Source organism: Chiroxiphia lanceolata, chromosome 2, assembly GCF_009829145.1.
Source record: "Chiroxiphia lanceolata isolate bChiLan1 chromosome 2, bChiLan1.pri, whole genome shotgun sequence".
Classification (NCBI taxonomy): Eukaryota; Metazoa; Chordata; class Aves; order Passeriformes; family Pipridae; genus Chiroxiphia; species Chiroxiphia lanceolata.
In genome coordinates this window covers 11,052,038-11,077,994 of record NC_045638.1, presented here as the reverse complement: position 1 = coordinate 11,077,994, position 25,957 = coordinate 11,052,038, and the positions used below count along the sequence as shown (strand labels likewise).

At 36.7% G+C, this 25,957-nt stretch overlaps 1 protein-coding gene across 11 annotated transcripts in view; it reads right to left on the bottom strand.

Moving 5' to 3' along the window:
* DMD (dystrophin) overlaps positions 1 to 25,957 on the bottom strand; it is a 922,945-nt gene that overhangs the window by 93,267 nt on the left and 803,721 nt on the right. For all 11 annotated transcript variants that reach the window (XM_032679549.1, XM_032679551.1, XM_032679556.1 and 8 more), the window contains one exon: positions 20,238 to 20,298. In XM_032679549.1, the coding sequence (XP_032535440.1) occupies positions 20,238 to 20,298 (61 nt within the window). The remainder of the gene's footprint in view (positions 1 to 20,237; positions 20,299 to 25,957) is intronic.

The window sequence follows — 25,957 nt, the reverse complement described above, 5'->3', positions numbered from 1 at the left end:
TTTAATAGAAATGGTTTGCTCAGAACCTCCCTGTCTTGAAATAATCACACTGGCCACAAGTAAGTATGGGGACTTTGAATGGTAGTATGAGTACTAAAATGTTAAGAAAACTACAACATCAACCTTAGATTGTTATATACATGTAACAGCAGAATTGAGAATGCTATTATTAAGAAGCCTTTCAAGTTTATTTCATTAGTAAAAAAAAAAAAAATCTTGCTCTAATCTTTACTACAGCATAAAGGCATAATGCAGCTTTATAGTGAGGAGTATGTGTAAAAAACAAGGCAAAGTTTAGGCCTAACTGCATTTTCTGTCAGCCAATATCTTAACCTAAAAGGACCATCTGGTCAGCCTCTTACATGGTGTAGAGTTAAAAGAAAAAAAACTAGAATGGTTACACCTTCTGTAGGCATTGGAACAGGGCAAAGGTGGATAGGGAAGTGGTGGATATATAGTATAATAACTTCCAGGTGCTGTATCATCTGTCTACTGGTAGGTATGCTGAAATAAATAAATGATCAAAAAAATCTAATAAAAAATATCAACAAAGTCAGGATGAGTTTTTGTTAATAAGAACTCGCAACACAAGTGATATGAAAGCAGCAAGATGCTTAAAATGCAGAATCTTATTTATTATACATCAGGTAGATCAAAGCTTCTCAGTGATAACAAGGCACTGATTGGGGGTTGCCACCTGTTTGGTCTCACTTGCAATGGAAATCTGTGAGGTGAATTTGTGTTAAAGGTTGTCAGTACATATTACACTTATGAATGGCTTACAATGAAAAAAATCCACAAATTATTCTTATTTTGCTGAAGAGGTTTACTCATTATTCACCAGCACATATGCTACTTTCTTAGTTAATACAAAAAAGGATATTCTATATAATTCAGGAATGTTTCTCAAACAAACAAACAAACAAAAAAATGCAGGCAAATGCTCTTACTTCAGGCACATCACTTTAAGATAGTGGTAAAAAAACCTGAGTAGTATAAAATTAGAATATATTTGAGCTGTGGTTTTGGAGAGTGCTGAGCCTTGCAGCAGGCTGAGCTCAGAGAAGAAAGATTGTGGCAAGCAATCTAAAGTCTAGACAATGAGGCAGGAGGCAGTTTTCTAGGTTTGTTTTTTTTTTTTTTTTGGTTAGTTGTCTCTTTTGTCTAACCTCTTCACAAAGAACAGAACAGCTGTGATTTAAGGAAAGTGCATGGCTATAAATTTCTAACAGTTATTGGGAGGATCTAATAAAGAGTGGATTGAGGAAAGCTGAAAATCTGCAAGATGTAAAACGGTAAGGCAAGCCAGCGACAACCTTTGTCATTGTCCTTGAAATTTGCTGCAGAACTGGCTAAACAGATGAGCATAACTTCAGTCTGGAGATGTCAGAGCACCACTGGGCTCTCAGAACTGTAAATGAATATTTGTAGGAGATAAACTTAATGCATATTGGCAAGAAAATGGAAGAGTGAGTAAGAGTCAGAAAGATCTCTTTAAAGTAGGTGGAAACTTAATTTCAGTTTATAAAACTGGGGAAAAAAGTTGCAAAGTACTTTAAAAACCACGGGTACCAAAATAAGAATTGTTTGGGAGGTGTCTGGGTGTTACAAATACATGTCACTGACCAAAACCAGTGTCAGGACTGACACAGGAGAAAGGAGCCCCATCAGCTGACTCAATTCAAACCAGAGAGGATCATTGCAAGACCACATGATCTGGGTGCAGGCAAGTTTGATAAAGGATTCACACTGACAGAGCCTTTTCCACTCCTTATTTCTAGAATAGTGAGCAAATGCCCCAGAGCAAAGCAGCGCTGAGGGTTTTGCGCTTGATTTTCTCAAGAGAAAGCTGTACAGATACAGATTTGTGTTTTGCCAGTGGCAAATGTTTATTCCACAATATTTTGGGCACTGATGTGAAAAAACATGATACATGAGAGGAAATGCTGAGAGCCAGATTCTGATCCCTTTTACACTACTAAAAATAAGAAGAAGCTTTGCTGAAAAAATCAATGAACATATCTCTCAATCCATGCAAGCTACTTCAAACGCAGAACTTAAATTTGATTTGCAAACTTCTGGCACTAAGTCTGACTGGAATCTAAACTGTTCCCACCATAATCTGGGAGTCCTCTGTAGGTTCTTCTGCTCACTTCAAGATTGTTAGAGTGTGATGAAATATTTATTCCTCACTAAAAGTGAAAACAGGAGAAGAAATAATAGCATATGAAAGCAAGCTCTAACATGTAATGACCATAATAGTAAGGTTTTGCTTTTGTGCCATAGCACAATTAAAATAGTGGAAAAACAGATGAATGAAGATATGCAGGAGAAAATACTCGTCAAACATGAAGATACAGAACACTGTCTGCTGTTCTAATTGTTTGCTAATATTACAAAAGTATTAAAAGCATAAGCACTTCCATTAACAGGCAGTAATTAATAAAAACTAACAAGGTGATTTCACCTATGTCTCGAAAGATAATCTCATGGTGGTTTATATCAAAATAGCTCATTTCAGTTTCAGAAGTTCAAACCATTATTTGGAAATGGTGGTGAGCTCATCAGTAAGGGATCTTTAGGAATCAGTTTTTTAACCTCTAATTTTCAGGTGATACTTAAAGTAATCGGAAGTACCAGAGATAAAATATGCTTTTTGGTAACTGGGTCCTAGTGGCTAAAAAGCTCTCACTGGTAGAAATCTGGAAGAAATTTCTTTCTAAACACTGAAGTAAAATTTCAAGATGCCTCTATTCCCAATTACTTGCACTAAAACTTTATAGATGAGAAATAAAAATGTGGTTTTGGTTTAGTAGTTCTAACTCTTGGTTTTTATTTTTTATTCCTGTAATCATTGACATTTCCAGCTACAAAATACAGTCTGTTACACTCAGGAAAACAGCTGCAAGGCACTTATTTCCACTCTCTAGGGCGTCTCCAGGTTTAAGCTGGGTATGATTTTAAAGAAGAATAATATATTAGGAAGTTGAGAATATTTCATTTGCTTACTTCAGCTTCTAAGTTTACTCTTTAGAATGGAAATCTGCAACTAGCATGGCAGAGCTGAAATCTGTATTCAGAGAGGTGCATCTCCTTCTGTATTTCTAGACCAAATTCAGAAACATCTTTAATGAAGAAGAGCTTCAGTAGCTTTTTCAAGGACATGCCTAAGCAGAAAGTATACATACATATATTTGGGGAAACACAGCATTTACCCATTTTGGATAAATAAGAAACTGGCAATTTCCTCTCATTTGCCACACCACTGCTCAAGGATCTGTCTGTGACTGAATGGAGTCTGGAATGGAAAATAATAATCTGTCACTGATCTTCCTCTCTGCCTATCATTATTCCAATAAACAAGGCTATAAACCCTTGCAATTTAGGTAAATCTTTCTAATGATGTTATAGTTTAATTATTGTGAAGAGCTAATAATCTAAAAAGATCTCCAAAGCTGATTCTAAAAAAGGTAAGTTACTTAATTGATGATTATAAGATTCAGTGTTGCAAGACACTAGTATTTAACTTAAGATGCTTGCTTAGATAGAATGCTAGGCACAAAATCTTTTAGTTAAATGAAGATTGCATTCTGGATTCAGTGAAAATTATTCAGTTTTTATGATGCTCCACTTCTCGACTGAATTTATCTGTGAAGATCAAATGGTAAAATTCTGCAAAATATTACAGTTCAGTAAGTATCCTCACTGCAGTAGGGTATGGAAGTCTAAAAGAGAGAAAAGGAACTGCTTTAGCATGCTGAATCTCCCAGAAAGCATCTGACAAGCCACAAAAAAAGGAAAAAAGTGGAGTGAATCAGCATAGGGGGAAAATGAACTTGGGCTAGCAAAAAGGTGCTTCAGTAAAAGAAAGAAAATAAGTGGTTGAATACATAAACCTATGTGTAGATGTTTTTAAGACCTCAGTTACTGCAATCCCCTTCTGTGTTAAAACCGTCCAAGAGCTAAACACCAAGTGTCAACCCACATGGATAGATTTTAGTTAACCTGAGAGAGAGGTATATAAGTATTCACCATTTTTAAGGGTTTTCCAATTCTGCAGGTCTCACCAGCTGAAAAATTAACCAGTACTACAAGGCAATCCCTGTATGAAAACGTACCCCATTTATTCAAATACAGGAATATCTTTCCTGCAGTGGATAATACTCCCAGCTTTTCCAATGCACTAAAGTGTGTTTACTTGTTAAAGACTCTTCTCTGCAAAATTATGCAAAATGAAGTATTTTAAAAAGATGAAGAGGAAAGAAGGAACCTTCATGTGCCAAATTAAAACCCAGAGACATAATGCTAGAGAACATTTAGTTACTTCTGGTGTGTGCTTGTTAATGAAAACCAGGATACTGCAAAGTAAAACAGCAGTCCTACTGACCTCACCCTGTTCATCATCTACTTCCCTCAATGTCTTCCCTCTTGCTTTTTTTTTCTTAACCCCTTTCTGCCTGCACACAAAATATTTGGTTCTAGAGGACAACTATTGCATCTCCTGTATCCATGGCATGCTTTTCTTTGAACAAGGCCTATGTGAGCAGGATGCCTCAGGGGGCATTTAGGAGGTGAAATGCTAAACTGTTTCTCAAACTGCAAAATATTGCTGCAACATGCTTCCAGACAACTAAGTCCTCTTTAAGCTTTGAGAAAAAACAGTAGCCAGCACCACCTCTTCCAATAAAGTATACTGGAGTACGCTCATAATCTACCTTGGTTTCCCTCATGGATGAGGAGCATCCATTTTTTTTTTTGTCCTTAATTCTAAAATGTGCAAGATGAGATGGTATTTGAATATTGTTTCACTAGAGGTGATGTATGCACTTACATTTAAATTCCTGAGAGGGAAAAAACCTGATATATAAATAGCATCACGTAGCCAACAAACCCAGCACTGACCACACTCCACTTGTGGGGGGACTGACCGTGTTTCTCTGTGCACACATGTTCTGCAGAGTCTCAGCAGAATCCATTACTTGGTACAGATCCTTGAGGAGAAGTGACAGACTTTATATGAAACTGTACCATTGAGCAGCAGGCTGGCAATGAATAAATGTCGCTCAGGAGGTTAGACACGCACAGCTGTAGAGATTGTGAAATTCAACCTCTGCCCTGAAAAATAAATACCTCAAAAAAATCGGGAAATTCTAGAACAGCGACATCCAAATGAATATAATAATTTTACTTGAAATATATGAGTTTGAGCCTTTTCTATTTATGAATGACAAGTGAAGAAAAATCTTTTTTTGGAAACAAAAGCACAACAAAACATTTGCTGTTGCCCTGAATACTAATGATGGAAGACTGTTGCTATGGTGATGCTAATTTTAACGCTCTTGCCTGTGGACTTCATATGAACTGCCCGTTTTAACTTTTGCAAATGTCATTTACAAAATGAAAACCCATTAATGACTGGCGAGGGCACAATGTTCCACTTTAATTAGAATAATAAGGAATGCTGATGCACAAAGTACAGGTTTATGAATTGCTACAAAGCCCACACTGTCAAAATTAATTACCTCTGATAGGGACTTTGTTCTAATTTTTTTTTCGAAAGGAAGCTTTAGAATAATACAACCGTAGCTTGACTCAAAGTTGAAAGCAGGCTCTTCTTTTAATACCAAGGTGGAATAAAGAAGTTTCTGACAGTAATAGAAAAGGTACAGCAGAGCTTAGAACTGTGACTGAGCCATGCTAAAGGAGCACCGATTCCTGGAACAGGGAAATGCAAGTGCCAATGCTGCCAGTAAAAGTAAAATATTTTTCAGAGAAACACCTGCTCAGAAAAGTAGTTAGGATTTAGAAAACAGAGTTTGTGTTTTCGAAGAATTTAAAAGTACAAATTGAGGACAATAAATTGAGTGGGTGCTGGGATATGGTTCTGGTTTAAGTTGGTGGGGTATTGCTGTGACTGGTTAATTGGCAAGTGCTGAGGCAAGTAGATGATGTTTAAAAAAAACTTGCATAGATAGTAGTGGTAATATCATTTGTAATGCACCAAGCCCTTGCAAATCATGAGCATACATCTTTCATGAGAAAGGAAAAAACTTGCGACTACCATTTCTAATTTTGGGGAAACGTCTGAGCATATAAAGTAGGTGCTATGTTGCTAATGGCATTTCAGTAGCACTGACTGCAGTGAGGAAAGAATACTGCAATGAAAAGCATCACAGGCAGCTGCTGAGAGTACATTATACGGACTAATTGTTATTATTAAATATCTCCATTGTAGCACCACTTAGAGAATCTAATTTAGAGTTGAGAACCATTGTGTCACATGCTTCATTAACAGAAAGGAAACTTGCCTTCTCTTGTGAAGAGCTGAGCTGGTGCAAGAACTTGATTTATCTTTATGCTACGTCACTGGTTCAGTGTGAGATTGCTGGAAATGGGGACTAGCGTGAGGATGAATACCTACTAAAACATTTTCTTAAATTCTCATTCATGATAGACTATGGTTTAATGATTGGTCAAATTTTCTTCCAGCAGCACCAGCAGGAACTCCACTCTCAGTCTATTGGTATGCTTTAGTGCTGTTTTAAAACAGCCTGGCCAATTTTGCCCTTGAATTGTTGGCTATTGTGCAAGCCTCTGTACTTGCATACAGCTCTGCACTCAGGACGGCTGGAATTTCACGGTATTGTACAAAATTGTGCAAAAAATACAGATTTGACTGAGAATGGTTGTGTTTACTGAGTCTGCTTTTAAGTGTAAGTTTTTCTGCCAGTGATTCAACTCAGAACTCATTTTCCTCTTGCTGTTTGTTATGTGCAGAAGTAACTAGATGACCAGAGAACATCATTCTAATCAAAGACCTTCTTCAGTGAGCACCCACTCTTCATATAGGGGTGTTCAGAGAAAGGCTTTATGTTGAAAATGCGACTATAATTTTTACAGAGAACACCAATATGCTCATGTGCTACTGCTGAATGCAGCTGTACCTGGTATGGTGGACAGCCTTGAGGCAGCTTGTTGCTCTCAAGAGTCAGTGGACTCAGGATTAATTCACATTTCTGCAGTACCTTGTCCTGTGGTATATTATCTCAGAATAAAAAGGGACAAGAGAGGTTCTCTTCCACAGTAGGAAAAACTTTAGCAGCTAGGTGGAATTCAGAGGGAGTCAGAAGCAAATAGCAATTAACAAATATGAAGCTGATATGTGTTAAAAAACTGACAGTTGTAAACCAAGTTAGGTAACTTCCCAATATACAAAGGTTTAGAATTTATGGAATTAATCTAAAATAGATAAAATAATCTGAGAGAGCTGTCTCACAGAAAATTGTTACTAAACATCATTACCAAGACAATTAGCTTTTTACGGTTTTGTGCCCAGGCTCCCCAGGTAAGAAAGTGATATTTCTGACAATGTCAGCCCCTGCAAACACTGATGGACAAAGAATTCGAGGTGATTTAAGTTAATGGAGCCTGCTGGCGTGGGAACTTCTGCTGGATCTAGATCACCTCAGTCTTCTTCAAGACAGGTGAGACACCTGGATAAGAAAGGACTATTTCTGTTGTTCCTTAAAACTCTGTTAATCCGTGTGAATGGGTGGAATGTAAAAAGTATCTGCCTTTTGTGCAGAGGTACAGTAAGGCTAATACAGTGGTAAGTAACCAAGCAATAATCATGCTCCAAATTGTAATCTGGAATTAAGTGATGGAAAGAGCAATAGTGTTGCAAACAATTTCTAAGTTCTTCTCACATATTTCATAATTCATACAACAAAACACTGTGAGCTGTTAAAATTCAAGTAACTTTCACATAACTATTGTTATTATGTATTGTTAATACAGTGAACACAGCATCTTTTAATGAGCCAGTAATGGCAGAGACTGAACGAGATTAGTGCTATCTAATCATAGTGACTGAGTACCAAGTAAAAATCTCTCAGAAGAAGATGACTATTTTAGGCAGGAATCAGAAAGTACTTGTTTGGTGTAGGAAAAGGAGATAAATTATCTTAAGGACAAGCAACACTGAATGTGCAAGTAGGCATAAAGTGCACGTAGGATAACTAAGAGAGGCAGCAAAACATTGTGTAAAATAATTGAAATGTCAACAGAGAAACTGTTAACAGAAGAAAACATCTGTTTTGGTCTTTTTGAGCTTGGGATTTAATAACCATCTAATGGGTAGTGCTATAAACAGGAGAGAAAACTGTAATTAACAAGTTTAGAAGTCATCAGCATAACTAAACTAAACAAAACTCTGAAAGGAGTGGTGCTGGGGTTTCTACTAGGATATGCCCAGGGACTGAAGACTAAAAGCAGTGCTAAGAGAAACTAGAATAAAGAGGATAATGGGCTGGAGGAAGAGTGTTTCCAGGGAGAGGACCGGCTCTGCAAAGGGAGCATTAGAAAGCAGGGGAAGATGCAGAATAAGTGAGCAGTAAATTATTACAAGGCAAAGCCTGACAACAAGCCAAGGGAAGACAAGAAAGGACAGCAGCAAGATGGTTTGTTGAAAGTGGTGGAATGACCTAGAAGAATGTGAACTCTGAAAAGATTCTTGGAATTGGACATCAGGAAACTGTTAGCGACCTTATTAAGAGCTGTTTTAGGGAGAACATAGAACAGAAGCTAGAAATGAAATGACTGGGCAGGAAAAAAAAACATGGACTAGAAACAGACACAAATTCCAAGAAAAAGAAGGGCAATGTTCTGGATATTGAACAGTGTCAGAGGACAAATTTGTTTTGTTTTAAAAAGGGTAGTCCTGAAGAAAGACTCCCATGTAAGGAAAGAAGTAGCAGATTAACCTAAAATGGAAATACATCACTAGAAACTTTAAGTCCTAAACAAATTTTGTTATGCTCCTAATGTCTAGGGGGCTGAAGAATTTAAGCAAATAGACTTGTTCTCTAACATCCAGCTACTCCATGTCCAACTGTCATTCTTCCAATTACTTGTTTGGAAATACACTATCTGTAACTGGCCAAGAAACTTGCTATGACCTCAATGAAATTAGTTTCAAATGAAAATTTTCTCCTTTAAACAAATAATGCTTTTAAATACTATTTCTCTCACTGTGACAAGCACTTTGCTTTGAGTTCCTATTGCTGCACAGTAGTACAGCAGCAGCTTGATGAACATGCTTTCCTTTGACATGGACAGACCATATGGTCTGTTATTGTCATTGGTGGAGAAGTCCTCCTCCTTTTTTTTTTTTTTTGGCTAATTTCTAAATAGTGTTCACAGAAAAACCCACCAAAAACACCAAACACATTGAAATTGAAGATTATTCAGGTATAAGTTTAGTTTAGGGATACTTCTAGAAAATTACATAATCTAAATGCAACAAAATACATAGCTGTTTAACGTGCTTTGCAGTCATCTCTGAAAGTACAGAATATGGCTGTCACTTGGAGCCAGCTTTTCTTTTGTGCTTCACAGAGGCAATATGAAACATGCAGTAATTTCTTAAATACAAATGCATGCTTTCTATACCTACTGAAACTATAATTGTGAGGTTTATATTTAAAGAAAATCCAAAGCCCTATTTGCTTGGGTTGGTGAATAACACTGAATGATAGTTCAGCTACAGAGATTAGTTTTACATTTTAAACTGTATATATTCAGAATGATTTTTTAATGAACTTCAACTAGCATTGTCTTACAAAAGAAAACACTGAATATCAACACTGTTGTGAAAGCAAACTTTTAATATTCATTGACTACATTTTTATAGTCAAGAATCAGCAAAACGCAGCAGAAAAGTAATTGAACATGACTGCTGTAGCTAAAAGCTGATTAATATACACAAAAATATTTCACATTAGAACTAATTTACTAGGAAAATCTGCTCAGTAAAACTGGCAACTGCAGTGTGACTGGAGCTGGTGAAAAAATGGAAGTAGAGGACGCTTTTAAGCACAGAACTAAATGCAAGTTAATGACGTGCAACACTGTAATCAAGATGTAAGAAGAACTACCATAAATGTAGGCTTGCTTACTTCAGAACTTCTCTAAGTTTAGGTGTTTAATCATATTTATCAAACTCAGTATATGATTTTTTGTATCCCAGGGGTTCTCAGCAAACATGGTTAAAAAAATGCCTCACTCATGGGAATTTTGTTTTAAATATTTTTCAAATTGTTCCCTAACTGTTTGGGAAAAGGTAGTCCCAGGAGTAACAAGAATACATTTTTTAACCTTAAGATTCCAACCAAATTTGTATTTTTAAACCTTCAAGTGAACTTTCAATTGAGGGAAGATTTACCTATGAGTTTACTTCATATTGTTATTCTCTCTGTGTTTATATCTAAAACTAAATTATCCACTGGTTTACTTAGGGACATCTACAGTCTCCTCTATGGCTGTATCCTCTTTACTGCAGCTGCTGGTTTTGCATCTGGTCACATTTGCAATGCCTTTAATTTTTTTCTATGTTTTGTAAAAGGTGTGTAGGTGAGGTCAGCTACCAGCGCTGCCATTGATGAAGTCCTAAAGCTGAATGCAATTAAGCAGAGTTAAACTGAAGATGAAAGAGTAGATAAAAATTACTGATCTGGGAGGACATGTGCAGCTCCTGATTTTCTAATGAAGGTGCAGCTTCTCTGTGTTTCAGCACACAGCAGAATCTGTTAGCTTTTTGGCACATTCTTTACAATGTTGTAATGTATATCGCTTTGCTTATAGACTCTCCAGAATGGTGGAGTGGAAAATACTGCTTGGAAACAAAACTTATTTTACTATTTCAGAGTTTTTATTCAATTGAAATTTAATTACTTTTTATTTGTCTTTATCATATTTCTTTATTCCATATTTTCAGGTCGTAACCACTAAAATACTGGAACAAACCCAATAAATTTGTACAACCATATACCCTTTAAGTCCCACCTATTTGAGATGCTTATGGGATATTTCCTGCTGCAAAAGTGTCTCCTAATTATAATCAAAGTATGACACTCATGTCCCATCCAGAAATGCTCTGGGCTATGATTAAAATCTTATCATAGTGTTTTATGTTGGTGATATAATTGAAATGTTTGTATTAAGTCATCTATTCCACGTCAAACAGAGTAATTTTCTAGCTAGCTCTTCACATTTTAATTCCATGCCTGTAACATTTCTCTCTAACAATTTTTCTTAGTATGCTTCATGAAGGGTGCCATAAACCTGAAGTATTATGTTTTACAACATTTTCTCCAATAATACAGCTTTTAAGCAAAAAAATGGAGTTAAGTTTCTTAAAAATGAAGCACAGAAAAATGCATCTTTGCTCCTCTACTCCTGTAGTTCTGCAGTAGTGACAGAAAAAGCATCTTGAAAAAGAAAACCAGGAGACAAGTACCTAATAAAATTCAAAAGGCAATCTGGGCTATTTAATAGCCAGATATCTAAAGCAGCATTTTTCTACTTAAACGTTAGAATAGTAAAAACTTTCCTAGCAGACATTGAGATAAATATAAAATACCTGAATGTGACTGAATTATCAAGGTTTTAAGTATTTAGATTTCTCTAAAAACTTTTACCTACTGCATGGAAATGTTAATGTTAATCCCCCCCACATCAAAAACCCACTAAATTTCATTAACATAATAGTGTGTAAATTCACATTATAAAGTGTGAAGTACATAAGTAAAGAATAAAATTCATACCAACAACTTTGCACATATTTACATCAACCTTCCTTCTTAGTGATTTCCTGCTGTATTAAACAAGTTTGTGCCTCCCACCAGCCCCCAGCTTAAAACCTACCTATGGTATTTATGCCAACAAATTTTGGTCCTACTGAAAAAGAGGAGGGAAGACCAAGACACACAAACTGGGTGGGTGTTGAGTAGCAAAGTTTGACCTCTGCTTACTACTCTCCCCTGAAGGCTCCACTATAGACACAGTGACCCTGCTAGGCTGGTTATATAGAGGGTGCCATTTGATAATGATACAACTGTTGTGTTGTACCATAATCTCATTTTCTGAGCTCAATTGCCATGGAAAAAAACATGAATGCTTGTCTTATCAAAGCTACTTGTAAGAAAAGCAATTCATTCAGAGATGTGATGCATTTTTTATGGTTGGTTTTTCTGAAATTATCTAGCCAGAGATTTCCTAATACAAAAGTTTATCTCACGAATACTTGAAATTCAGATCAAATAAGTAGCATGCAAGAGGCTGCCAAACCTATAGATCATATCTGAAATTGTAATTTATCTCATAAAATTAAACTTTTTAAACAGAAAATAAGAAGTAAGCAAAATGAATATAGATGATTTGATAATTCTTAACCTAGTCATTAGAATCTTCACTTAAATCTAAATGCAATCTTACTGATATTTATACAGTTCTCAGCTAACTCATTTTATGTGTCCCTTAGAATCTATAGCTCCTAAGTGTAATATATACCCAAACTAATTCTCAGGATTGATGGTCTAAAGACCGATGTGCAACACAGAACTGGTTTCAGCTATTACATGACAAGAAGAAAAAAAAAATTCAAACAGATCCCATTAGGAGAAAAATGGGCCAAATACTTCATAGTCATGATTCAATAACTAAAGACTAAACAAATCTCTCATGACAAGAAGTGTGCCAAGACAAGTGGGGAATATTCTGACTAATAGGAACTTATTTGCAGTCTGTAGAACTGGGATCTTAGAAGGTCAGAGAAAGGATAGATTCAAGAGCAAGTCAGCATCTTCCATGAGTTCATTTTGGGAAAAAAGTCAATCCAAGAAAACACCTGACCTTGCTCTGACAGACAGGGCACTTAGGGAAACAGAAATAGCCCAGCTGGTATGTCTGATTATTGAACTCTCAGTCTTCTCTCGATTGTTGCATTGCCTTAGATGCCAATAAAGAGCATTTAAGTCCTCCAAAGCCTGTGCCTCCAAAGCAAATAGAGCTGGAAATGTAAATCCTACATGTTCATACCTGCTTCTTTTCTCATTGGTATTGAAACATTTCTTAACACACAATTATTAATTATACTCCTGCCACATTTTAGACTGACAAGATCATAAAGAAGACAAAAAAAAGGCACAGTAGGTGAAGAGGGATCAATTTAATGCTGACTCTTTTATTATACGGATGGAATTTTTCTTGTGTGGAATGGGGAAATAGTTTGTCTATTTGTGGAAGTGCATCAGAAGGGACACAGAACCAAGGGCAATGCAGACAATGGATGTGGCAAGTGCTGCTCTGGAGAAGCTGTCAGTCTTTGGAGGAAACAAAGAAAGTATGAGACTTCTTGGTATAACAAGAATATGTAAAAAAAATCCGAGATATTGTTCCCCATTTCCTTAAAGATTACATTGGACAGTTGTCAGAAGCTGTCTCCTCTTTGTCTGTCATCTAAATTAAGTATGTAATTGATCTTTAAAAAAAGAAAAGTCTGACAGGCAAATCTTTCTATTTTTTTCCTTAATGTGTCTAATCTTTTCAAGTTCAAAGCATTCCAGTGGAAATCAAACATAATTCCTATTTTTGAATCCTGCTCATTAAGCACACAATGTTTAAAACATGGACTTTGAGTCGATGGCAATAAATTTTAGCTATCAGAAGCAGCTGTAAAATCTACTTTTTAATGGAAGATTTGGCATATACTCTATAAAATAAGACCATATTGTATAGATGTCACTCAACTTTGTAAAAATTATATTGCCTATGTTAATTTTTTATTCATTTACTTCAGTTGTTAAATCCAGTTGGGCTACATTTAAGAACTAGAGTAAAATGAAGCTGATAGAAATGAAGTAAAAAGTCAAATTCAAGCAAAAATCACATTCAGCTTACAACAAATACAACAACTTCATTTACAATAAAAGTAAATTACTTAAGGTTATGTAATTATGTTCTATTACACTACAAATACATGAACTCCTTGTACAGTATCAAAAATTTACTTTTTCACACTATTGCCTAGAAAAATAGTTCATTTATTACTTTCCTACTCCCAGAGCTGGAAAATAATGAGCAGCTGGATTGAATAGATTCAAAATGTTGATATGTCCCCTTTAATTTGGAAAACAGGAAAGGCAGATTCCATCTAAAATTCTCTTCCCCAGCTCATTACCTGCATAACACATTTTAAGAGATTTAACCTGCACAAAAATTACCCTTGCACTGCTTAACCCCTCTGTAACGCTTAGCACTGTATACTCTTCGTGAACATTCGTACTGAATGAATTTGACAACAAAGCTTAAGAGATTTACTCTCCACTTAACTATGAGCAGTGTCATATCGAGAGGACCAAGTGCTGTGTAAGCACCTGAGGAAGCTGCTCTCTGCCCTCCACAACGGGTGCCACGTTACACCTGCTGTGGTGGGTAAGCACATGGCTTCCCTCAGTTACTGCCCATAACAAGAGGCTACAGCCCTGCCCCCAGTTCCCACACCAGCTAGGATATGCTAAAACTGCTGCTGAGTACTTATAATTCATTTAAAAACAAATTAAATCCCCTTCAGTTACTTCTCATGTGAGGGCAGTAAGTCCCTGCTGACAGATGGTAACGAAGAGCAGACCCACAGTATCTTCCTTGAGTGCTCTTGCTCAATCAGCAGGAACACATCTGTTTATACCCTCTGCTTTCATTTTAAAGGTAGTTAAAGGCTCAAGATTTCTAATTTATTTACACAGTGAGTTTAAATTTTTGTGACAAGTTTTGGAACCAAGGCTTCACAACTCTACAAATCATAAAGAAAAACTCTGCACTTGGACAAGCCTCCAAGAAATATCATTTCGGTTTTGATGCTAGGCAGCATTAGAATTTACATCACATAAAGGCAGACTGAAAAGTATTATACTTTTTCTTTCCTTCACAGCAGTTTCAATTTTCCTATGGAGAGTTCAGAACTGAAAGACAGGAAAAAATCATAATAGCTATGCTTTTAAGAAGCCAAAATAATACCTTTTTGGTACTTGGTAGATAGGTTAACACATGGTTGTTCATACATATGGTTGTTCACAGCTTCACTCACTACATATACATAATCATACATTATTTATTTATGGTTCTCCACATCTCTCTCTGCTCTGTCTGACAGATATTTTCTACTTTCTTTTGTGTCTTGTACTTATCTACATTCTGCAGAAGAAACAATTAACCCAAGTGATTTTCCCAGAACAGCATCTCTTAGCTTTATTTTATCTTGGCAGAATTTAATTCAGATACATTCATTTATCCTGTCTCTAAGTTGAACAAAAATAAAAGAATCATGGCTTTGATCTGTTTGCTTTTACAATGAAAACTCAGGGCTCTTAGCTTTCTTTTTTGTGTGTGTGTGTTGAAATTCTGCATGGTTAAACAACAATTAAAAGAGAGAATAAAAATTAAGAGAACAAAGAAGAATGTTTATAGAAACTGGCCTGCTGGATCTCCAGTGTGAAGTAGGGAAAGACTGCAGGATCTAAAACTAGCAAAAATATATATCACAAGCTGATACATTAACTTCAAGTCAAATATTCTCATAGGAAATGACAATGTGGAAGAGAGTAAGCAAGTGGAGATGCACTCTCCTTGGAGTTAGCTCACTGCATAGCTAATTTATATAGATAGGCTCACACGGATCTTCTCAAGGAGTCAAAGCTCTGCTCCTGAGAATCCAGCTTTGTCCTCAGCAGGACAAAGTTCAGTGAACTGCTATAATCTGTGTAAGAAAATAAGCTTGGCTGGGAAATAACTTGGAACACTTCCTTTGTGGGAAGCGCTGAGATGAAAGACTACTGTATTTTTGCAGAAGCATTTTAAATCCTTCAAAAGAATGGGCACAACAAGAGGGTAAGAAGACAGACACTATTAACTGGCAAGTCAGATACACAGAGAGAGAATAATGTCAAAGATTAGTACAAATATAGAAGTCACACCTACTAAGTTTCAACACATCATGGTGGCAGGACTACAGAATTTTATTTTTTAGAGAGAAAGTATGTCGCAGACTTCCATCCAACTCCTCCTCCTTAATCCAAGGAAACAGAGACCTCCTAGCACGGAGTAATGGACAAATTTGCAGAGCACAGTATAAGCCACACACAAAAGAGATGCAAACATGGTTCACAGGACAGATGCTTAACGTTCCCTCGTGCCATAGGAGCACAGACACTGCAGAGGGATAGGGTTATACAGCAGGACCAAACACTTCTGTTGGTATTGCAAAATGGAAAGTAGACATTTCATTTTGTTATCTATCACTGCTTTGAAGCAGTTTCTCTACCTGTTCGATTGGAAGATAAGAATATGCGTGTGCATGCATGCACACATGAGATCCCTTTCATCATGGGGGGGAGTTCTGCTAAAATGTGATCTAACTTGAATTACAATGTTAAATCTGCGGCCTCTCTGCCTTTAGTATCTGCCTTTTTTAGAATTTGAGACTTTTTTTAATCTTTTCACGCATATCCAGTAATCTTTGAGGTGTGCATTTTTTCCATCTGCTTTTCAGATTTCTAAGGTAGAAGAATTACCTGTTTTGTCTTCTAAAAACTTAAATTCAGAAATTTTAATGAATACCTAAAACATTATTAGAGAGTGCAGACATGTCCGTGCCTGCTTCCGCCTTCCCATTTTCTGGGTTGCACTACAGTAAGAGTAGGATTAAGGTCTTCAAAGAACAGGACTGATTAAACTGAAAACTATTTTCTTTTATAGTTTTCTCCTTTTGTAATCTAATAAAACCTATAAATTCTGTACTAGACACAGGGAATATATCAAGGAAGAAAAGATCAAAAAGAAAATGGTTGGATAAAATGTTATTTTCGAGCAATTTTACATGTTTTATCTCAGAGGCAAAACAGGGGTTTTTAACTCAGTAACACCTTGTGGTCTGGGCAGGTGCTCAGTGCCCAGGCAGCAATGTCCACTTGCTGCTTGGGAAGCCAGGATACTTCTGCTGTCCTGGAACACAAAAATTAGATTTCCTCAGTTTGCTGGGGAAGAGAGAGGTGGGGCTGAAATTCTGGCCTAGCTTGTTATCTCCATAAGAAGGGAAGCACATGAAAGGGTGGAAGGAAATCCACCAGAATGCTGCAAAGGCCATTAAAAGGCAGTTTTCGTGAGGCTGACACTAGGCCAAGAAACTACCAAATGGCAGGGGCTGGGAACAACTGAAACTGCCGATAATTATATTTTCCATGGCAATGATGCCTACACCAATCCAATTTGAAAGAAACCCCAACCAACCGGTGTGAATAAGCCCAAGAAGGAATTATTAAAGTGATAGCTTTAGAGGCAACTAGTTGCTACAGATTAATCAGCTGTATACAAATGAAATTTTAACCAGGAAAATCAGAAGTCTTGAAGATACCTAGCCACAAATAAACATCGCTGCTGAAGATTTAGCATTAAGCACTGCCTGATTTATGGATTACTGGGTGCAATGTCATTGCAAATGTGAAAGTGATGAGAGAAAACAGTTAAGCATCAAGGGAAAAGCAGATAAAATGGAAGACAGTAAAATGTGTAGCAAATCTGGTTAATGAAGGAGGCTAAGACCAATATTCTACAGCTTCTTAGTCTTTGTGAAGTTCTTTCAGAGAATTAACAACTGGTAGAAAAGTAATAGGTCAAAGATTAGAGAAAGAATATGCTGCTTTTAAAAGACAAAATGGAATAGAAAACAGTTTAGTTGTTTGTAAATATGAAATATGAGTGATGAGAAAGAATGTAAAGAAAAATGACTGAGGACAGCTGGAGAAGGCAATAGATGTAACAGCTCACTAAGACTCATGAAAATTTAACTGCTTTGTTTTGCATCTCAAGAACAGCAAGTTTTTCTATAAAGGATGTGGCTAAATTTAAACTTACATTAAACTAGTAACATATGACAGATGCATTTGACCCCTTAACCAAACTAGCAATAGTTTGGTACAGGCTCCAAAGGAAATAAGGGCCTGAGCTGCAGCCAGGCCAAGAACTCCTCTAGGGAACCAACAAAAGGGCAGAGTGACCCAGTGAGCATTGATGCACGTGAGCTTGAAACATGGATTGTATCATTAATGCATGAATAGCAGGCGGCTTTTCCAAGACTCATTTATCAAAGAACAAAGAAAGTTGCGGGTACAAGGAGCCTCATGCATACCCTTCCAACTATATTAAATTTGAGTATGAGTCAACCTCTTTATCCCAGAACTTTGAAAACCTAAGGGAGCCTCCTCTGAGCTCTCCCTGCAAGGCAGTGTGGCTGCATGGTGGCGATGTCCCTTTGCTCTGGGACAACTCTCAAGGTTGTTCCTTGAGGCAGAGACCTTTCTATAAACAACTGATCTTTGGATGACTACAGCTCAAATTCTCTCCAAATTACAACAGGACTGCACACCAGTGACTGTCCCCTTGAGCTGTGACCCCTCTCAAGGACTGAGATTCCTTACCTGACACCAAGAAATCCTTCCTTGCCAAGGTGGAGAGACCCCTTATTTACAACAGATCCTCAATAAGTGGCTGATAGCATGCTAAACCAATACTAATGAAATCCATGTAGTTAATTCCTTTAAACATACACCATTGCCCAAGTCTGAGACTGAGACTGGACCTAGCCACAGCTAAGCTCCATCAGGAGTTTAGAAAACAAGAGGGTCTTCTCCCAAACTCGTGACCCAACAGGAGGGTTTCCCTCACCCTTTGGCATCTTTGGTCTATATGTAAATCATTTGAAATAGATTTGAACTCGATTTTCCTTCGTATGTTTCATCCCTGTAGGAAGTGACAGAGTGAACCTTGCCAGTGAACTTTATTAAGCTATGCTTTTATAAACCCACTTTTGTTAATATCTCTGACAGTGATTCTTTAAGCGATCTCAATCACCGATTTGTGACAAACCAGCGTAGTTGGCAGGATCCTAAATCAAGATGCATGACTTAATGCTACAACTGTTATGGCTATTAAAATATTTTCTAAGATGAACAAAATAAAATAAATATATTCTTTGGAATTTGTAAATGGTCTAGTACAGAAGACTAAAAAGTATTAAGGAGTAAGCAAGACCAGCAGTGACTATTTTTGAACAGAGTCAACAGTTCCCCTTGGCTGCTGGATGTGAGTAGCACCAAGAGAGGTGGAAAGCAAGGTATGAAATGCATCTTGTGCCAACATTAAGAATTGCCAAGGCACTTCCCCCCATAATGTCAAGTCATGCCCTGTGAAAGAGTAAAGGGGGATCTTTTCCTTCATATTAGTGCCATAAACTGACTCTTACATGCCAGACCATAAACTTGCTTTCCAGCATGTCTCTGGTAGATTGCCTCTCCTTCTTGATTGAGCTTTCCAGCTTCCTTGTGACTTGTTTCATTATTCATAGCCAAATGCAAACATCCGAAAGATTACAAATTTAACGCAAGGGTTAACCAGGCAGGTACTACTGTACCTCTGAACTGCACCACAGACTTAGTTGCCTTCATGCATAACTCAAATCCTTGTTCTAAGGCTGCTGTAGAAGTTCACCCTGTTGTGAAAGTTGCAACTGAAGTGCCATTGCAACTAACTGCAAGCAGATGGCTTCAGTGACACTAACTGAGTTGGAAAAATGTCTGGGGAATATAAGGAGGAATCAGGTAAAAATGTGTATTAAACAATACCCATGTTTTTGTTACTTGCACTGCCATCTTTATAGCAGGTATTGCATCACCTCTTTCCTTCAGAAGTTACATAAGTAGTTCAAGGCATATTACAGGTAAAGAACTCAAAAGAAAAGAAAAAAATGTATTAAAACATCTTTATTGTTGTTTTTGTGTGGTGAATCTGTTTAGGGCACAAGAAGCAGGTATTTCCATGTTGATTTTAAAAAAAATTTCTACTCATTTTTTGTGCAGGCACACCTCTTAAAGCAAACTAATTTAATTTGGGAACTAAACTATAAAAGATTAGTCTGTAGGGACTAATTTCCCATGTCATTCCCCAGCTATGGACTTTACCAAGTACTGCCCCTAAAGCAATTCTTGGTATTGAGTACGTGCATTGCTAGATTAAAATAACTCATAGTGTATCACATTTTGAAAAACCTACCATACATACTGTTCAGTGGGCAATGGCACAAATTAAACTATAATACAGATACCCTGAAGCTTTACTTCATTTGCAGGTGATTTACAGTAGCATAAACCCAAACAACTTACAAATCAATGCATCCTACAGTGTTTTTAAATAACTAGGACACTTCTATGAAATGTATAGCATGCTTTACTCCTTTTTGTCCTTCTCATTTAGGCACTATAGGAGCAGTTTACAATAATCTGAAAAAAGTGCTAAATATCCTCTTAAATAAGAAATGTAAATAGCTGGAATGAATTACTATTTATACTCACTTGATATAATACGGCACTTTGTTTGGTGAGATTGCCCTCTCCCAGGGGCCTTGGACAGAAGCTGTTAACAACAAACAAACATACAAATAAATAAATAACTGCACACATACATTCATACATAGAAACATACCTAGGAGAGAAACATGGAGGTCAAACAGGAAAGACAACGTTAATCTCTAGAATTACAGTTTTACACTCGGCCACGTTGATACAGGTCTGTTTGCTCAGTTGCCCGTGAAGACAGGAAGGATTAACCTACTGTTCAGAAATTTCTGTCCTAATCTGAGAGAAACTGAACTCATTCAGCTGCAAAGATAAATATAAAAAAACCTCCTTGACAGTTAAGCTTTCAGAACAAATACGAAGCAGAGGAAGCAACCTCTCTTTCTGGTATGTTCTTTTATAGCGTTCCTCCTGCTAATGTGTTTGACTGGGATTTCTTCTATTTCTTTCCTTGTGTGGTCAGCACTTTCCATCTTTATAAGAACAGAATTATGCACTTGTTTACAAGTTACACTGAGAGACCATCTAAGTATTTTGTTTATTCTCTTGTTGACTTGTTCTAATTGGTAAACACTTTTATTTTTATTTCTCCACATTACTAATTGTGCTTATTGCCTTCCAATAACAGCAAATAATGGAAAAAAAAAAAGCGTGATCACAACAAATAGAGAGGAAATTACATTACTCACTCTTGTCTGTCACAGTGTTAAATGTCAACATCAACTTAGAGCATAATGAAAATATTTTGTAACAAAGGTTTTATAAAGCTCACTGTGGCAAAACAATTGTAAAGTATTTTTTATTAGAGGTTTTATTAGAGGCAGAGATAATTTATAGTTTAGGCCATAATCAATAGGTGGTTTTTTTATTAGGAGTTTTTTGTCTGTCAAAAGCAGTAGAAACAAGAATTTTCTTTAATATAATGATTAAAACAGAAAACATATGAAAAGTGATGTAGTGGAGGAAAAAAAGCCTGTTTGTTTCACCCAGTGCAACCCTTCTTTTTAGTGACCCCTACTGTTCACAAAGAAAAGTAATTGTTACCAAGACAACTAGTAATCAGCTGCTTGACCATTTGGGTCTATTTTCTTTCCCTCTCTTATTCAAAATAGATACTTTAAAAACACCACTCCCAAACTGCAGGTACTTTAACAGTCAACAAATCACAATCCACACAAATAATAATTCCCTATATACACATTTCATATATTTTGTACCAGATTCACAGAAGTCAGCCTGCAGAATGAAGTATAGTGCCCCTCCCTTGCCCACATACTCGAGTGTGGGCAACAAGAGTTGGAGGAAAGAGATGAAACATGCTTAGAAAAATGGCTGTATAGGGAAATCTTGCTATTTTTTTAGAGCTGCATTCACACGAATTGTGAAGAAGGGCTGGAGGGAGGCTGAGGATTCCAGAGAGGGGAGACAAATCAGAGAGCACCAGGGGGGAAACTTGTGCCATTCTAGATGGTCAGAAGAGAAGGGAGAGCTGCTGGGAACAGGGCACAGGCTGGGAAGAGAGTGAATGGGTTTCACATACGTTTAAGACAATGCTAAGAAGCTAGGGAAAGGAAGGAATATGTTTGGAAGGGACAGAATCATAGAATGGTTTGGGTTGGAAGGGACCCTAAAGATCATCTAGTTCTGACCTCTCCACCATGGGTGGGAACCTTTCACTAGACCAGATTACTTAGAGCCCCATCCAGCCTGATCTTGAACACCTTCAGGGATGGGGAGTCCACAACCTCTCTGGACAACCTTCCAGTGCCTCACCATTCTTACAGTAGAGAATTTCTTCCTAATACCTACTCTCCTTCAGCTTAAGGCCATTCCCCTTTGTCCTATCACTACCTGCCCTCGTGAAAAGTCTCCCTCCATAAATGTGATAATATTGTTTCAGATTACTGGTGGCCAAGGAGTTCTGAAAAATCCACCTCAGCATCTCTGCAGGTCCTGCTCTCTTCAACTTCCAAGTAGTTAAGCTGAGTGTCATTGCTTTCCTATTATTTACATTTACACAAATTTGCATCCTTAAAAGAAGTAAAATTAAATTTCAAAGGTATGAACATGAGAACCAGTAACTCTCAAAGTGTGCAAGAGACAGGATTTTAATTATGGTGTTAGATCTCCTGGAAAACTAGCTCACTGCCCTGCCATTGAAGTCTGCAGCATGGCCCATAAAGGCAAGAGCATAGCTGTATGCATTTTAAAATGCAAACACTCAAATATACACTTAATTTATACATGATCAAATATTCCTTCTTGGACCAGGCACTGCCATTTTGTTCAATGTTCACAGACTGCACACTGAGGAGCTGTGAAGGCCAAGGCTGCCGTCCATTGAGTTGCAGCTGCTCGGTTTCTGTGTACTGCTATAGCCTCAAATGATGTAAAGATACAATCTGTTTTGTCATTTATAGGAATGCAAAAATTATAAGAAATACAATATTATGTAATGTCTTGATGTTAAATACCTTAAAGTCAGGGAATATGTCCTACATTTAACCCTATTTTGAGGTTCATACAAAATTCTTAAACACGATGTTTAATTATTCTTTCTACTGCTGTATTCTTTCCTAAACTGCTGTAAATGCAATTTTGGGGACTGATCCAATATTCTCCATCATCTAGATGGCACTAGGAAACAAAAGCCAAGGAATTAGAGACAGATTACAATTTCATTTTATGCTATCAATTACTAGGTGATTTCTTTGCATGTTTTTATTCAGTAATGCTAACCTGTGTGCTAATATGTGGTCCACTGAATAGTTTTCAAATGCTTACTCAGTGACAATTGTAAGGTTTCTTACCCATGGGGATTGGTATTGTCTGAGGAATAATTTGAATGAGATTACAGTAAATTATCATTTTAGAAAATAAAATACCCTTCAGTATTAACCAAGAATTGACCTTCTTATATATTTCTCTCCAAATCTTTAATATTCCCAATGGGAATACTACCAAGCAACAGTTCTCCCCCTTTAAGATTTGTTTTGACTTCAATACCTGAAGGACAGAATAGACTGCTGTGTGTTTTTCAGAAGATGTACTTCTTCTGTTGCTTCTGAATTAGCCTGGGTAAGAGCTTTCCCGTCATAACTTATTATCACAGAATCTCACATACGATAGTGTTCTTGATCCATTAGAAGGGGAACAAATACTTTTGCTTTCATGAGAGCTAAGTGCTATAGGAATAACAAACAATTCTGTGATGTTCTGCATAATTGGATTTAGTGTTCCTTCAAGAGATTGCTGTGAAGCTGTCTATAATACACTTTTGGTCTCCTGGATGATTCTAACCTTGCATAAATTTGAGTTGACAAAATATGCAGTACTTTTTACAGCTACACATAGAGAATAATCATTTCATTTTTGGCAGAAGCCCAGAAGCTGAGAACTGCTGTTTCTTATCTTTGGTTATCCATACAGGTTTACTATCCATTACAAAGTTAGTACAGGTAAATGGTTAAGACCATTTTAGTAGTCAATCTAAAAAGTCTTGCTAGCAGAGGCTGTATGATGCTCTAGTAACCCTGTGTGCTACAGCACTCAAGAAGCAGATATTTCCTGTTTGCTAAGAGTAATTAATGTGTTTTACTGTTTGAGCTTGCACAGTATAAGAACCCATTACCATACACTGAGCTACTTTCAATGCTGTTGACTGAAATTAAATACTACAACAAAATATAGGGCATTTTAAGAGTGAATTTAAACTTCCCTATATTTTATTTGCATTTGTATACATTTAAATGGTTATTTATTTCATTTTGGAGTTTTTCATTCTGTACATGTGCTAACAGCTGAGACTTGTTTTGCCCGTGAACACAGTTCCTGACGGTAAACCTATATCCTTACTTGTTTGCAGAATGTATAATGAATGAAACAGTGGCATGCTGGCTCTCTGAACTTCAGTAGTATTTTAATCTATGCAGGGATCTGAATGAAATATTAAAGAGGACGATAGTATAATTTTTTCCTGTGTTGATACTACAAAAAAATAATCTTATAAATATTTCACTTTAGCACTACAAACATAATGAAAAATACATGTATGTTTACCGATAGTAAACTATTTCTCCTTCATTTATTCGAAGAGTAAATTTAGTATGTCCACACTTAACTGTTACTCTCAGTAATCCTTATTTACATAGTCAGCACACAATTCTGGTCATGCATGAGTGTACACTGTCAGTTCTAAATACAAAGAAGAATCTTTTGACTCTTATTTTCACTGTGGGGTTTAGGACAGAAACCACAAAGAAGCAGTGCATAGTGCCCATACATAGTTACATACAGCCTCTCAATTATTTTTTGCTTTAGTAGAAATTTATTATATTTATTATATGTGCCTTTCAGCGTCATAGTAGTTAAAGCTAAGCTCATTTTTACATTCACATTACCCTGCTTGGTGGCCACAGTAGCTGTAACTCAGCAAGGTGCTTAATTATATTTCACATTTTAGTGATAACAATTCTCTAGAATTATTCAGCCTAGAAACTCTACCTGTATGACTCACATTGTTCCACCTAGCATTATCATCATTAATATCTTAATACAAACATAGATATAGGAAATTATTTATTCACATAAAGTTTGTTTTGATACCAATATATTTCACTACAGCAAGGTAAGGAGTTGGTGACTTCAGATAAAGGCAGGAAGGGAGAAAGAAATGATAAGACTATCTTTGCATCTGGAAAGACTGTGATTCCCCAAGAATCAGAAGTTCACATCAGTAAGCTACCTTAACTTTTCAAAGAAGATGCACTGAGTACTATATTTCAATTATTTTCAAATTACACCATTATAAATTAAAAACTACTGCTCTCCACAGACTTTAAGGAGCTCATGCTTCTCCTCCTTAGAGAACATGCTAAAGCAATGTTTCCCCAACATAATCAGTTCATGATACACACTGGCAGGATGCCATCTCCAAAATGTATGCCTGCATGACAATGGCACAATAGTAGTGTTTGCATAATTTACAAGTTCTTCAAGATCCTTTGCAACAAATGTCAGTATACACCTCTAAAAGATATTTTTTTTTACCCCAGATTTATAGAGAATTGATTTCTAAATTATGTGCATCTATTATTGTACTAGATGAGACTGATGAACAATCAGACTGTGTTGTGTAGCACCAAGGTCTAAGATGGCACCACAGAGCTGAGAAACTGATGCCAGAGGTAGAAACATCAATCGAAACCTGCCTTTCATAAGGACTACACAGCATGGGGTCTACTCTGCTCCTCACTGCACATGGGGATGGATTCATGGGCATTTTGGAGATAGAGGGCCCCTTCTCAGCTTGGATTCTGCTGTTCTGAAGCCCAAGTAAACACTCACTACTTCCCTGGAATGCCAGCAGCATCATCTGTTGCTGTAGCACACATGCAGACATTTACTGAACACACCATTTTTAGAGCACTTCTAACCAATTTGAAGAAAGGATTATTAGCATTAAAAAGCTCAGCACATGATCAGGGCCAGTTACAACAGTCATTTTACAAGAGTTATAAAAGAGGCCCTTCCATCTTGCATTTCCTGCTGGAATCTTTATGGCCAACATCAGATTTATCACCTGCAGCTTAGGGTCAACATTATACGATAAAATTTAAATAATGAACACCCTTAATCATGCACAGTGTTTCCAGAAGTTTCCAAATGTCACTTTTAACAGGAAATATATAATACATCTAATGCTCATTTTCTTAAAT